At 43.6% G+C, this 13,890-nt stretch overlaps 1 protein-coding gene across 1 annotated transcript; it reads left to right on the top strand.

Annotated features, from left to right (window-relative positions):
• The first annotated feature begins 2,810 nt into the window (after positions 1 to 2,810).
• On the top strand, positions 2,811 to 11,823 carry slc16a5a (solute carrier family 16 member 5a). The gene is made up of 6 exons (XM_076298583.1): positions 2,811 to 3,615; positions 5,318 to 5,798; positions 7,245 to 7,388; positions 8,869 to 9,453; positions 9,870 to 10,118; positions 11,448 to 11,823. The coding sequence occupies exons 2-6, from the start codon at positions 5,429 to 5,431 to the stop codon at positions 11,711 to 11,713; spliced, it is 1,614 nt and encodes a 537-aa protein (XP_076154698.1). The 5' UTR covers positions 2,811 to 3,615; positions 5,318 to 5,428; the 3' UTR covers positions 11,714 to 11,823.
• Positions 11,824 to 13,890: the final 2,067 nt, after the last annotated feature.

Below are 13,890 nucleotides of genomic sequence, written 5' to 3' on the forward strand. Positions count from 1 at the left end.
CCGATAGCACCAAAATGAAACTTGGACTTGTCTGTTATTGTTCAGTCACACTCCTTGTTTTTTGGTTTTCAGCTCTCCGTAGTTCTTTTGGTATCAGATTTCAGGTTTGTTGATGTTTTCTCTCCTCCCGTGTAGAGTGTTTGTGTAGGGGTGACAGGGAGTGCAGTGTTTTTGGCTGAACTGCAGGGTTCTGTGTCAGTGCCCTGACGTCTGTGTGTGTGTGTGTGTGTGTGTGCATTTTTGCGTGCGTGCATGCATATTTGTTTGTCCAGTGTTGTGCCTTTGGCCCTGCGTTGTGCACAGTTTACTTCCCTTATTGTCCAAGCGGAGAGGGCTCTTGTGTTAAAGCGCATGGGGACTGAGGTCCCCTGGATCGTATACAATATGATGAGATGGCCACAGCCCACCTGTTTGCCCTTGTTTCTTTCTGTGTGTTTAGTCAAGATGGTCAGATCTTTTTGCCACTGTTACTGACTCCTATTCTGTGTTACCCCTTGAACACTCTAACCCCCCACCCCCACTCACCTCCTGCATGTTAAGGCTTTCACTGCCCCCTCTCTGTTTAGTATGGGAAGATATGCATAATCATTCAAGGCTAGTGTTTCCTAGCACCACACATTCAGGCCTGAAACAACTGAAAAAAGTTGTAAAGAAATATTAATGGCTCTTGCCCTGTATCTACGCAACATCTGACATGTACTCTTGAATGCAGAGCAAGGCCACTGACATTACCTGTACTAGGCGTCTGACAGATGCCATTGAGTACTGTGTTTTTATTTGGTTTGTTTTGTGCCACACAGTAAGACATGGAGCATTTACAAACATCACTGAGCACCGACATGTCTTTAGAATCCCCCTCCACCCCCCCACCCCACGTTTAAGTTGTTTGATGTTAAACAAAAAGATGTCAAGGCAAAAAAGTACTGTTTTCTCTGTGATGAACGTAATTATAATATGTACTATCTTACAAACTCTGGGGATTTATAAAAAAACAGTAATGATCTAATATTTGGCACGAGAACCCTGAGAGCATGCATTGTGTTAGAGAATCTAATGTTGTGTTCTGGGATATGTGTGGCCTTTGTATCACTGTCAAGTCTAAATGGTGCATGGAATAAGACCGATGCTGGAAAAGCAAGACCTGGTGTTAAATGTGGAATTGCTCTGCAACTCTTGTCCCCTAAAAAAATCCTTTGTTAGTCCAGTCCAGTTAATTATACAACACATGCTGGCTTCTAAAGGCTAATAGCTATCACAGTCCTGGTTGAAGTTTTGCCCTCATGGTGATGGGATGTAGACACTGGATGTCTTGTGAGGCATCTAGTGACATGTTGTGGACAGGGGCGGTAGGTCATTGCTGTGACATTTAAATGTTTGACTGATCGCAAAATCCATGCATAGAATAGAAGAGGGAATGATTTGGAGTCTGCCACAGGATTTGTCAGTAACATCTGCATGCTTTTATATACATACTCTCTCCCAACAAGCATTGCGAACATAAGTGAGAATTCATTAAATACAGTTGTTTTGAGCGTGTTGAGTTTTGATCAGTATTGATGTCAAATGTGAATTCTGTCCGTTTGGAGACCGTGGAGTTCAGTGTTGCAGAGCCGACTAGTCTCGGTGAGATTGTCCTTTCATTTTTTTTTTTTTTTTCAATTTGTCTTCTGATGATACTTTTAACGTTAAGATGGCAACTACAACAATATCAAAGTCTGATTTTTATCATAAACTGTGTTTGTGTTTTAAAAATGTGAGTGCCTCTTCATTCTGCATTGAGTAGGGGTTCTCAAACTTTTGTGGGCCGGGGACCCCTCATGGAGTGGAAAATTCTCCAAGGACCCCTCATAATTGCAACACATAAAACTTAAGTTAATCATGTAGTTGTATAGCCTTTTTTTCTGTTACATGCTTATGTTATATGTATTTTAAAAACATAGAGTGCTAATACCACAATAGTCATGTTCGCAAACTTTGACACTAGGATTGTTGTTTCTTTGTCAAATGTAGGCCTATTGTGTTGAACACATAGTGTTTGCTTCACATAACTTTACTATTAATTAACCGCCAACAAAATTAAAGTGTTTTGACATATTGATGTAACGTATCAGCAGATCAATTGGGCAAATACTGATACTGTAGCATTTTTCGCCATATAAGACAATTTCATATTTTGTAGCAAACTTTGTCAGGGACCCCCTGACAATGTGCTCCGGACCACACTTTGAGAACCAATATATAGGTATATGGCCTACGTTTCAACATTTTTGACACTATCGAGACATACATATTTTTTTTCCTTTATTTAACCAGGGGGGGTCATATTGAGACTAGTCTCTTTTTCAAATGGTCCTTGGCCAAGAAAGGCAACACTAAGTAAAAATAGAGAAACTTCATCTACAAAAGACAAACAATGAACCAACAACAAACAGAAACAATGCACACATAAACAGCAGCAAACACCAGTTAGTAGACAAAGAACACAAAAAAGCAACAAACAAGAGTACACCACAATTACATAACATTATGACACTACCACACAAATCACGCCACATTATACAGCAACATAAAGCACAACACAACACCTAACAAGGACAAAAATTGAACACAGAGAAAAAAATTAAACAAGAATATAACATAACACAATATAACATATAACAAGACATCACAACAAGCAAAAGCCACAAACAGTAAAAACAAGAGATAAGAACAGTAGTATATGCAATTACACTTAATTACACATAACTGAAGGTCTCTGAGGCATAGGCCTACCATTTAAACTCATTTAGTGAGATAAAAGTGCGTATAGCTTCAACTGTTTCTGTAGAGCATTCCAGGTTGAAGGGGCATTATAGCGGAAGGCGACTTTACCAAATTCAGACATTACGGCAATGCGGTGTAATAAAAATAATGGTATGTTAGACCTAAGATTGTACCTATTGTTTTCTACTGGAGATAAAACTGATAAATAAGAGGGCAACAATCCTATAACTGAGCCCATAAAATTAGATATCCTGAAGGTAGAAAAATGTCCCAATAGTTAAATGATTTGTATTTTAAATGCACTGATTGTTTTCAGTTCTTGCAGAATTACCTGCACGACATTTAGACATTGCCTGAACTTAGTCTACAGGTGATTAGACCTGTCGGTCGGGTGCGGCGAGTATGCTGGACGTTTAACACCCTCAAGACTTTCTGCAATGGTCCAGTCTTTATTTGGGCGACTGCTCTGTACCGACATACCAGCGCTGGTTTAAACGCCCGGGGCTACAGTTACAGTCTCAGTCACACAACACAGCCAGATCTTCTCGTGTATCTCCGCCCTCCAGATCGGTCAGTTCTCTTCTGAACAACATTTGATTAGAAATGGTCCGCGCACCGAAAATCGCGGATGGGCTAAATGCCTAGGGCTAACGTTGTTTACCACCTTTGGCATACAACATAATTTGCGTGTGTTGGCCCTCACGTCCTGTCTCCACCCACTGAGTGCAACATGATCCTCTGGGCTACTAAGACGGACAGTGTGGAGGCGCGAGCGCACCGCAGATGAAGTGAAATGGATAAGTGAGAGAAAGAAATGGTTGTCCAGAGAAATACGCCCTTTGAGCAGGGAAGGTGAGATATTTTCCCGTACAGGCTGTGTCGCGCAAGCTTTGTCCATCGTCCCACCAGCGAAATGCGTTTTCTAAGCGGAACCTGAACCGCTATGGTATCAGATCATTGCTACCTCAGCAATGACGCGTGTTATGAATGTTGGTTGTGTGCATCAAAGAAACTCCTTTGTTCACAAAAATACTTTGAGTATTAGTGTCATTAAAAGTAGTCTACTTGAGGCTATAAGGAACTTAATTCATTGTTTAATCCGTTTTATCCAATTTCGCTTAACAGAAACATCAGGATGTTAAAACAAGCATGAATGCACCTAGCTTTCATCTGTTACGCTTGCGCATAACATTGTGACTGTTTTGTTGTTTTGGCGTCACTCACCTTTTACACGTAGCCGATATTAACACCATGGTCATCCTAAATAATGTTTTTGCTCAAATTCAGTAGGTTGTCCTAGATTAGCATACTCCGACTGGTCATAGCGATGCCACATGTATAGCGCATTGAGCTATCCAAGCTAAGTTAAGCCTTTTAACAGTCTTATAACTGAATCAAGCCTATGATAGGAATAAGAGACATCAGTGTTGTTGCAATAGTTGACATCCTTAAATTGATCGGCTTAATTGAAGAATCAGTTGTCACCGTTATCGAATTAACTTTACGTTTCTCATCACATAGGCCTAATTACTGGCAAATTGAACCTATTTTATGTGCTTTTGTTGCCAGTAAGCATATTAATTAATTATTGATGTTGTGTTCATTGTCTTTGTTACAATCTTGTGCATTTTGGTGTTTGACTCTTGATCCCGTTAAAAATTCTATTCATTTCTCCATCACTGTAACCATTTGACTGAGTGTATTGCATGTGATGGAGAAAGTGTAGCGGCATTATATTGTTATGTTCAGGGGCAGTGTCAGATTGGGGGGGGGGGGTTGTGCACAGGGTGACACAGTGTGGCACAGGCCACCCCCAGAATCCAGTGGGCCACCCCACCAGAGATGTGATAGTTGGGCTTGTCAGCATGAAACAGTATTACTGTTGTAATGAAGTTGTTCTCCATGCAGATCTCGATTATATGGTGGAAACATTCTAGTTTGCAACTGCTTTACTTGAACATATTCTATTACTTGTTGCATTGCATCTAAGTATAAATACTCTTTTGATCCCGTGAGGGAAATTTGGTCTCTGCATTTATCCCAATCCGTGAATTAGTGAAACACACTCAGCACACAGTGAAGTGCAGTGAGGTGAAAGCACACACTAATCCCGGCGCAGTGAGCTGCCTGCAACAACAGCGGCGCTCGGGGAGCAGTGAGGGGTTGCTCAAGGGCACTTAAGCTGCGCCTACTGGTCGGGGTTCGAACCGGCAACCCTCCGGTTACAAGTCCGAAGCGCTAACCAGTAGGCCACGGCTGCCCCCGTATCTATAAAGTTTCAGATGTTCTAAAAAAAAACAAAAGTTATTTTGTTACTTGTGTCAAATTGTGTAGTTTCATTTCTTTTTTACATAAAAGCTGCTTAAGTTTATATCGAATTGAAGGCTTTAATATGTATTGTCTTACTTTTCACATGTTATGTTTATGCGCCACTCCTCTCTGAGTCGGTGCCCCTGCTTGGCCACCCCATCAACATTGTTCTAGAATGCCACTGGTTATATTGCATTCATTCATGTCTTCATTTGTGTGTCTTCCTCCTGACTTCTTGCACTAGACACAGCTGATCAAGAAGGGACTTGTGTGACATGGAATGCTGTAGTCAGCCTGCTTCTCAAGGGCAAACATTGAATGTCACTGCCAAGGCTTTGTCCACAAATCCCAGGAGATGATAATGGACAACAGTGAGAAGGATGAGAGTGCCGACTGCTGCCCTCAGGTAGCCGCTCCGGAGCCTCGGCAAGAGACGTCTACCCCAGACCCTGGTCCCGGAGAGCCCGCAGAGGCAGAGTGTGAGGAGGGGGATGCGGTGGCACCACAGCCCCCCTCTAACCGACCCCATCCAGTAGCCATCGAGGCACCAGATGGGGGTTGGGGCTGGGTGGTGCTGGTAGCCACTATCATGGTGCTGGCCCTAACACTTGCCTTTCCATCCTGTGTGAGCATCTTCTATACAGACCTGCAGACAGAGTTCCATGCTACCAACAGTGAGACATCCTGGGTGCCTTCCATCATGACTTCCGTTCTCCATGCTGGAGGTGTAGTATATATTTCATATTGCTGAACTCATTCAGAAACATTAAATATTAGGACAATATAGAATCTAATGTTGAAGTTGTTATGTCTTTACACATTTCTTAGGACATACATACAGTATAGTGGAATGCAGCATTGATTGATAATTGTAAATTGTAAGTACATACGTGTTCCTTCACTTGACATTTGTATTTGAGAGCGAATATGGTCTTAATCTGTTTATAGCCTGAGATGCTGAGTAAAGCCCCATTCACATGGCAAGCGACTTATGACAAGAGACCATATTATGTTCATGTGATAAAGCAATTACAGGGTGAATAACCACCGACGACGTGAAACGTTGTGCAACAAATCAACATTATCTTAACTTGAGGTGACAAGCGATGGACAAATCGCTTTATATCTAGACGGGACAAGTTGTGGTTGAGCGAGGTGTACTTTGTCACCGCATCTATCAAAATTAGAAGCACAACTTGACTTGAAATGTCAGTTGCACTCAGTGTCGAAACTTCCTGCTTTAAAAGAGGAAGTTTTGCTCCCCCTTGTAGCCTCTTATCAAACTTTGAATCGGCAATACAGCCTGGTACAATTGTGTCAGGATACAATTTGTGTGAGTGTTTGGTACGCTAATAGGCAGAAGAGTAATTGTGTCGAATACACAACATACTCAGTGTTGTGCAAGCCGTGCGTGTTCAGACATGAGCAAGGATATCTGTCTTTATGTGCAGGAGGTCTATGTGGTTCTTCATGTTGCACATGTGCAAGCTTTTGGTACTGAAAGTGTGGCGAGTTGCTCTGTGAGAGGCTGTGGGAGCATTAAGAGTTGAGTACACACTGAGGTCTTCACGTCAGGTTATGAGGGCCAGCATCTGTTCATGTTTGTTCTTGCGATAAGTGAGGTATCGAGGTATGCGTAAGGCCTACAACACATGGATGAAAACAGATCCTCCGAAAGCCCCTAGTATACTGAAGAGTCACGTTACGTATTAGTAGTGTGGGAAACGGTGAGTACAAATCCATAACCCAACAATGGATATCAAGTGATTTTGCCCTATGGACTGTTCCAATAGGAATACACAAACCAACACATTGTTTAAGGGTGGTATTTGCAAAAGCAAAGAAGGCTCCAGGATTATGGCGGTAATCAGGGTCATAAAATGGCTTTAAGCCATTTTCAGCGCTGTGCGAGGATGTTTTAAAGGAAAAGCTCTGTGTGGAGTCAGTTCTGGGCCACATATGGTTATGTCAATGTATAGAACGGTCTGGAAAAGCACACTTATGTTGCTCTGGTCATGTGTATGTCTACTGTATGTGTGTGGAGCTTTAAAGATTTTCTTTCAAATGTCCACATGTGAGTGGGTTTTGTCTCTAATATCTTTGTGTGTGTGTGTGTGTGTGTGTGTGTGTGTGTGTGTGTGTGTGTGTGTGTTTGTTTGTTAATCCTTCAGGTCCCTTCTGCAGTATGCTGGTGGAGCGGTTTGGTTGCAGGGCCACAGTGATGTTTGGGGGAGTGATGAGTGGGCTGGGTATGATTTTCAGCTCTTTCACAAACTCTATGGAGGAGCTCTACATCACTGCAGGGGTCATTACAGGTCAGAGGTCTTGGTCTCGCTCTCTCTCTCTCTCACACACACACACACACACACACACACAAACTCACTCACACACACAAACTCACTCACACTCACATGGGCTTGCATGGTCTCATTTGGAAAATCCACATTGTCCGGTATATAATACCATCTTTTTGTGGTATAGTGGGATTTTGTTACCTTCAAGAAAATGTTCCAAAACTATTCTGAAGACATTATCGATAATTACAAGAATTAAAGCTGCAGTTGTCAAGTCTGGGGATTTTGAATGTTTACAACTCTCATGCCCCTCCCCCACTACCACCGAACACCCTCTCATCGAGTTTGTGCTCGCCAGTGCGCACCAGACTGTGATTGACAGTCAGATCTCACACAGCCCTGCTCTGATTGGACCAAAAGAACCGGGAGCTGTTCATTTTTGCAAAACAAATAACATGCTCTAGGTGGAGGTAGAAATGCGGATTTTTTTCTGAAATCGGCTTATTTATGTAGTTCTGTCAGAGCATAGTGTCGGTTTCAGTAAATATGATCAAAAAAATCTCGCCAACTGCAGCTTTAACAGTAAAATAACACATTGAGGGCCAGATGTACTAACGCTTTTGCGCCCACTTCAGGCGTATTTGTTTCGCAATGTGCGTGTAAAATCATTGCGAGGTATGTACAAACAGGCCGCACTGATGTAAAAGCGCAAACTGCCTGTCGCAGGAGTTGAAAGTGGCAGATTGCGTTTGTCATGTCATGCATATGCATTCATGGGAGGATCCAGGGGAAAGTGGAAGTTTAGCTTAAAAAGATGGGAGGGAAAGAGGAAAGAGCGCCTAATTATGTATTCTGCGGTACAAAGACTGCTCCTGAAAGCGCACGTCTATTCTGCGCCTAAATACTTCCGCCTTGTAAAAGCAGGTGTTAATCCATGTTGTCATCAGTTAACTTCATTCAACTGGGCTTGTATGTAGGCGCTGCCATTCAGTTGTGGATGTTTGTAAATTGCGGCACAGTTTACACTAAGGATTGAACGATTGATAAATACGAAGGAAACTTGGGTCTGACAGCGTTCGCAATCTGTGGTGTGTCCATGACGCTGATAACGCTACATTCGCAAATGTACGTACATCTGGCCTTGAGTCATAATTTCAAATGATCGGCAAAGAGCAATGTCACTTAATGAGCAAAGGGTTTTGTGCATGAACTAGAGCTATCATGTGGCGTATGGAAGCATCAAGCTAATCATATTAAATTAGCCAATAGATTTTGCCCTGTTATTAAATCAGCTTTATTTAGACTTTGTAACATTATTTATTGTAATACAGGTATTTAATATTAATTTAAAAACATAATGTGATCTCCTGCTACTATAATTGCTTTACTATAATGGATGTAATGAATAACCTGATAGGACCTCAGACCTATAAGTTCTTAAGCAACCCTGCAGCAATATGGTTTCCTGACTCTCGGACTCCCCTGGCTTCCCTCTCCCCAGGTCTGGGCTTCTGTTTCAGTTTCCAGCCTGCGGTCACCATCCTGGGTCAGTATTTTGTGCGCCGCCGGCCCTTCGTCAACGCCATGTCCTCCACTGGAACAGCGCTGGGCTTGACCGTGCTGCCCTTCCTGGGCCACTACCTCCACAGCCAGTACGGCTGGCGCGGCAGCTTCCTGATCCTGGGGGCCGTGCTGCTCAACTGCTGTGTCTGTGGGGCCGCCATGAGGCCCCTGAGGAGGCTGCCCGCCGGGGCCACGGCTCCTCCTCCCGCGCTCAACGGCAGCGCGGACCCCTCCAGGAAGCAGAGTAGCGAGGCACGGCCGTGCTGGAAGAGCGCGGTGGCGACGCTGCACAAGAACATGGCCTTCGACCTGTTCTGCAGCAACCTGCGCTTCCGCATGTTCTCGCTGGGCATCACGTGGATGATGCTGGGCTTTGTGGTGCCGCTGGTGTACATGGTGCCTTACGCCACCACCTCCGGCATGGAGCAAAGCCGCGCCGCCCTGCTGCTCTCCATCCTGGGCCTCATCAACATATTCATACGCCCGCCCATCGGCCTGCTCTTCAACATGCCCTGGTTTAAAGGTAGGACCTGTGTGTGTGTGTGTGTGTGTGTGTGTGTTTGTGTGTGGAGGGAGGGAGGGGAGAGGAGAAAGAGGGCAATGTACTTTTCATGCCTTCTCACCTGCTCATGATTTCTTAATCGCTGACATACGGTGAGAGAGCGCTTTTATGTGCGTGTGTGTTGACTCAGACTCAGTACAATCCATAATCATATTTGCTTGCCATATCTTTTATTTCTTCAAAGCAGTTCACCTTCGAGCTAGATGACTGTAAACCAGCACAAATAGACTTTCACTCCTACAACCTGGAGTCAAGAAAGGGCTTGCTAATGTCATCGTGACACAGCACACACATACACACACACACACACACACACACACTCTTTCTCCTGACACACCTAACCTTGCCCCCCTCTCTGCCCCAAACTCTTCCATCAGGTCGCCACATTTACGTGTTTAGCGCCGCCCTGCTGGTGAACGGCCTGAGCAACTGTATCTGCTGCGTGGGCCCGACCTTCAACGTGCTGCTGGTCTACGTGCTGACCTACGGCGTGTCCATGGCGGTGGTGGGCTCGCTGCTGTTCACCGTGCTCATGGACACGGTGGAGATGAGGCGATTCCAGTCGGCGCTCGGGCTCCTGTCCGTCATGGAGAGTGTCACGCTGCTCATCGGCCCACCACTGGCTGGTACGGTGTGTGCGTGTCTGTGCGTGTCTGTGCGTGTCTGTGCGTGTGTGTGTGTGTGTGTGTGTGTGATTGATCTGTCTTCCTCTATATGATGCACATAATTCTCATGCTAATCTTGTTTTCTCAATGTTATCCTCCCCGCCGGCTGGTTAGGAAACTCATTTGTGTTTTGCAATCTCCCTGAAGGCCCTTGACTGCTGTTCTTGCGCAAGTCTCTCCTTCATTAGAGATACATCAGCAGACCCAACCTGATGCATCTTTGATATGGATTACTCAATGCTGGCATTATCTCCAACTCCCCACTTAGTGCACCATCTGGTCGGGGAAATAAGATAGGCGTGCGTAGGATTTCTAGAAAACATCTAACCCAGGATGATTTAAGACTTAGGAAGTATGTCTAGGGGCCAAGATATGCTGACTCCATGGTGACCCATTGTTACAAGTCAGTCATGTGTGCTGAGTTGGATCACACCACACCTGTGCCGCCCCCCCTGGGGTTCTGTCTGCGGGATGGGAGGTGGGAAAAACAGATTGTTTGGCTAGCAGGGTGGGGCGTGAAGTGGAGCAAAGTGTCCCTATTGTGTTCGGCACAGATTTACATGTAGTGCTTCCTCTGAAAGGCTAATGACAAGAATGGGAGGAGATTGTAATAGGTCACATTCTTGTGCATGAACTTCTTTTTCAGGTTTTTTCAGTTGTTCTGTTTGTACGTCAAATTTAAAGGGCTTTCAAAAAAAAAAACCATGTACTGAAAATGAGAAAAAAATTTACTGTTTGATGCAAGCCGTATTTCGTACTTCCTTCAATAAAATAAATATATATAAAAAGATAAAGATTTTTAAGGGCTTTCAGTCACTTTAGATGAGGTATTGTATGTAATGTAATGTAATGTATTTTAGACGGGACCAGATGTAAAGGATATTTTTAGCCAAGAATTTTACGCAAGTCGTTCAGATCTGGGTGGTTGCAGCCTCTCAGCATATTGTCATGCGGAAATGGTCAGGCATGAATGGCCAGGCAACTGAAGTGAGCAGTACTGACAATGCGTCTACTTACTGCTCACAGTTCCTGGAAGCCCATAAAAATTAATTTAGAAGACCTTTTGCATTAATATTATTAACAGATATCGGTTTAGGAGGAGGACTCTGCAGGGAGTTTATAGGAAATTATTTTTAAAATGTTATCTTTTTTCCCAAACCAAAATTGTGGCCCATTATATTATATATCCTACAGAGCAGTGTACATGTTGTCTTGGAGCATATCATTTTTTCTGATTACCATTTCCATTTCCTGAACATGAAGACTGACTTCCTGTTGTTTTTGTTGAAGGCATCCTAGTGGACCGAATGGGCCTCTACACATGGGTCTTCTTCGCCTGCAGTATCACAGTGGTGACATCTGCGCTCTTCCTCATGCTGTCATTCTACTGGCTGGACCGCAGGGATGCCAAGTGCAAGCTGGAGCAACAGGCACCCCCCAACGGTCACCCGCCAAAGCCCTGCGTCACCCTGGTCCCGGAGTGCCAGTACCGCAGCGTGCCCACAGAGGGCGACAGAGACAAAGGTGCTGCTGAGTCCCAGACGGGCGGGGTCTAGGTCACCCATCTGTGTGAGTGGACCTGATCCTGTGCCAGACCCAACACTCCTGAACACACCCGCGCTGCAGATATAGCCAAGTTGTACATGGGTTTGTGTTGGTCCACAGTTTTTTACTGTGACGCAAGATGTGCTTTGAAGTTAGGATTCGGGAGCTTTACTTGTTTCAATCAGCCTTAATTGATTATCTGTTGATGGCCTCAAAGCCATGATGTATTCACTCATATGACTCTCCATCTGCCACTGACATGGGTGTTATTGCACAGCCGTCTGGCAGTCGAATGACTCTCAACAGCAGAACCAAAATGCCTTTTATACTAGGCTCCCTCAAAGTTGGCAAGCACTGTGCCAACAGGTAGGAAATAACTTAGCTATGTTACATTTTCGCAGGATGTACTGTTCACAGAGATCATGGAAATGGACTTCTGTTTTACACTGTACGGGTATGCATGGTGAACATACTGTAGAAACCATATGATATTTTAGAATGTTTCAGATGGAATTTGACAACACAAGCTGTGATACTGACGGACCATAAGAAAATGCCAGTGTGTTAAAAGCATGCTACATATATACATGCTGTGAATTCAGTCTCAAGCCAAATTAAGCATTTTTGGGACTATCAGTGTCCCATCCACTATCCACACTACAATGACATACTACTAACCATAACACAATGACACATCCATACTACTATCACTGAATGAAGCTTTCAAGCCAAAGCCGTATGGTGCCTTTAACCTGCTGTGATGGAAGGACCAGACATGTATCTGTGTCCACATGCAGCATGTGTGCATTAGTGCACAACTGATGTTCTTAGGTATGAGCTACACCAGGCACGTAACTGAAGCGTTCCGTTCGCGTAGCGTCTGCTGCAACAATTAGCTGCCACTATAATCAATGGAAGTACCGGTAGCTACACCAGACGTGATGGCGGCTTGTACGTTCGAAAAAAATTATCAGTCTTTTAAAATGGATTTTATGCGCCGCGAACGGAACGCTTCAGTTACGCGCCTCATACCTTAGTGTGCATTAGTGCACAACTGATGTTCTTTGTGTGCATTACTGCACAACTGATGTTCTTTGATTGCAGTTTATCTTTCTTCAGAAGCTTCCACACAAGTTCTCTTCTGAACTTAAATTGCACGTCATATCAGTATGATATATTAATCTATGTCTCTCTGTCTTTGCCTATCTGCCGACCAATTAGTGTGTTCCTCTATCTGCCCCTCAGTTTGTTTAAATATCTCTCTGTATTCTCACTTAACAATTGTATGAGTAAGTGACTGTTCCTTCTTAAGCTTTTGCTGCACTGAATACCAGCAATGTCCTTATTGTCTGCTACAGGCTGTATACTGCTGATACATGTCTGTAAGATGCTTAACGTTTCACTACTACTACTGAATGTGTTTCTTTTGTACCAGAGGAAGTGCTAATATGGCCTTTCTAGACAGGCCTTGCTGTTATTCATTTCTTTTAAAGGGATGGATCACCCAATGCTATAACTGAATGCTATGGAAGTAGTTAGAGATTGGGAGGAGAGAGGTGATTATTTAAAGCCTCAAAAGTTGACAATATGTATTTTTTTTCTCTCAACCAGTGAGGATCTTTACATGGAAATGCTCCAGAAGTATTTTTCAAGTTACATAGAGAATAGAGCTATAGATGTATTCCAATCATATACTGATCATTTTGGTCACTGCTTCAGGTTTTGTAATAAGCCAGTATATTTGTGGCACTTCAGCCATATTCTTTGCCATAAAAAGTTTATAATATGAACTTGTTATATTTAGAGATGGCCATTGTATAAATTGCTGGATATAATATAAAATAGAATGTATTTATAACAAATAAATGTTAAATGCCTTAAAAATATGACTATGTTTTTAAATGGAATAAGTACCGGTAAACCTGTCCTTAAAGGTCCACTGTATATTTTTGGGGTTGAGTTGGCACAGCGTCATGGACCATGTCTAGGCATGCTTTACCTGCCAGTGTTTGTTAAGAGGGCAATGAATGAATAGTTGCCATTTGTGAGTCACGCCACTCACACACTTTACACCCCTTCCATGGAACTGCGGTCGATGCCAGTGGCCCAGTGGAAGGATTTATGGATTCAATCTCTTAATAATATCAAACCAACTGTGCAGTGCAACTGGAAAGTTTTCAGCTTTGAC

This window comes from Alosa pseudoharengus, unplaced genomic scaffold, assembly GCF_046254945.1.
Source record: "Alosa pseudoharengus isolate Yale_2024_CS ecotype anadromous, Long Island Sound unplaced genomic scaffold, YU_APseudo_1.1 YU_APseudo_1.1_scf_21, whole genome shotgun sequence".
Classification (NCBI taxonomy): Eukaryota; Metazoa; Chordata; class Actinopteri; order Clupeiformes; family Clupeidae; genus Alosa; species Alosa pseudoharengus.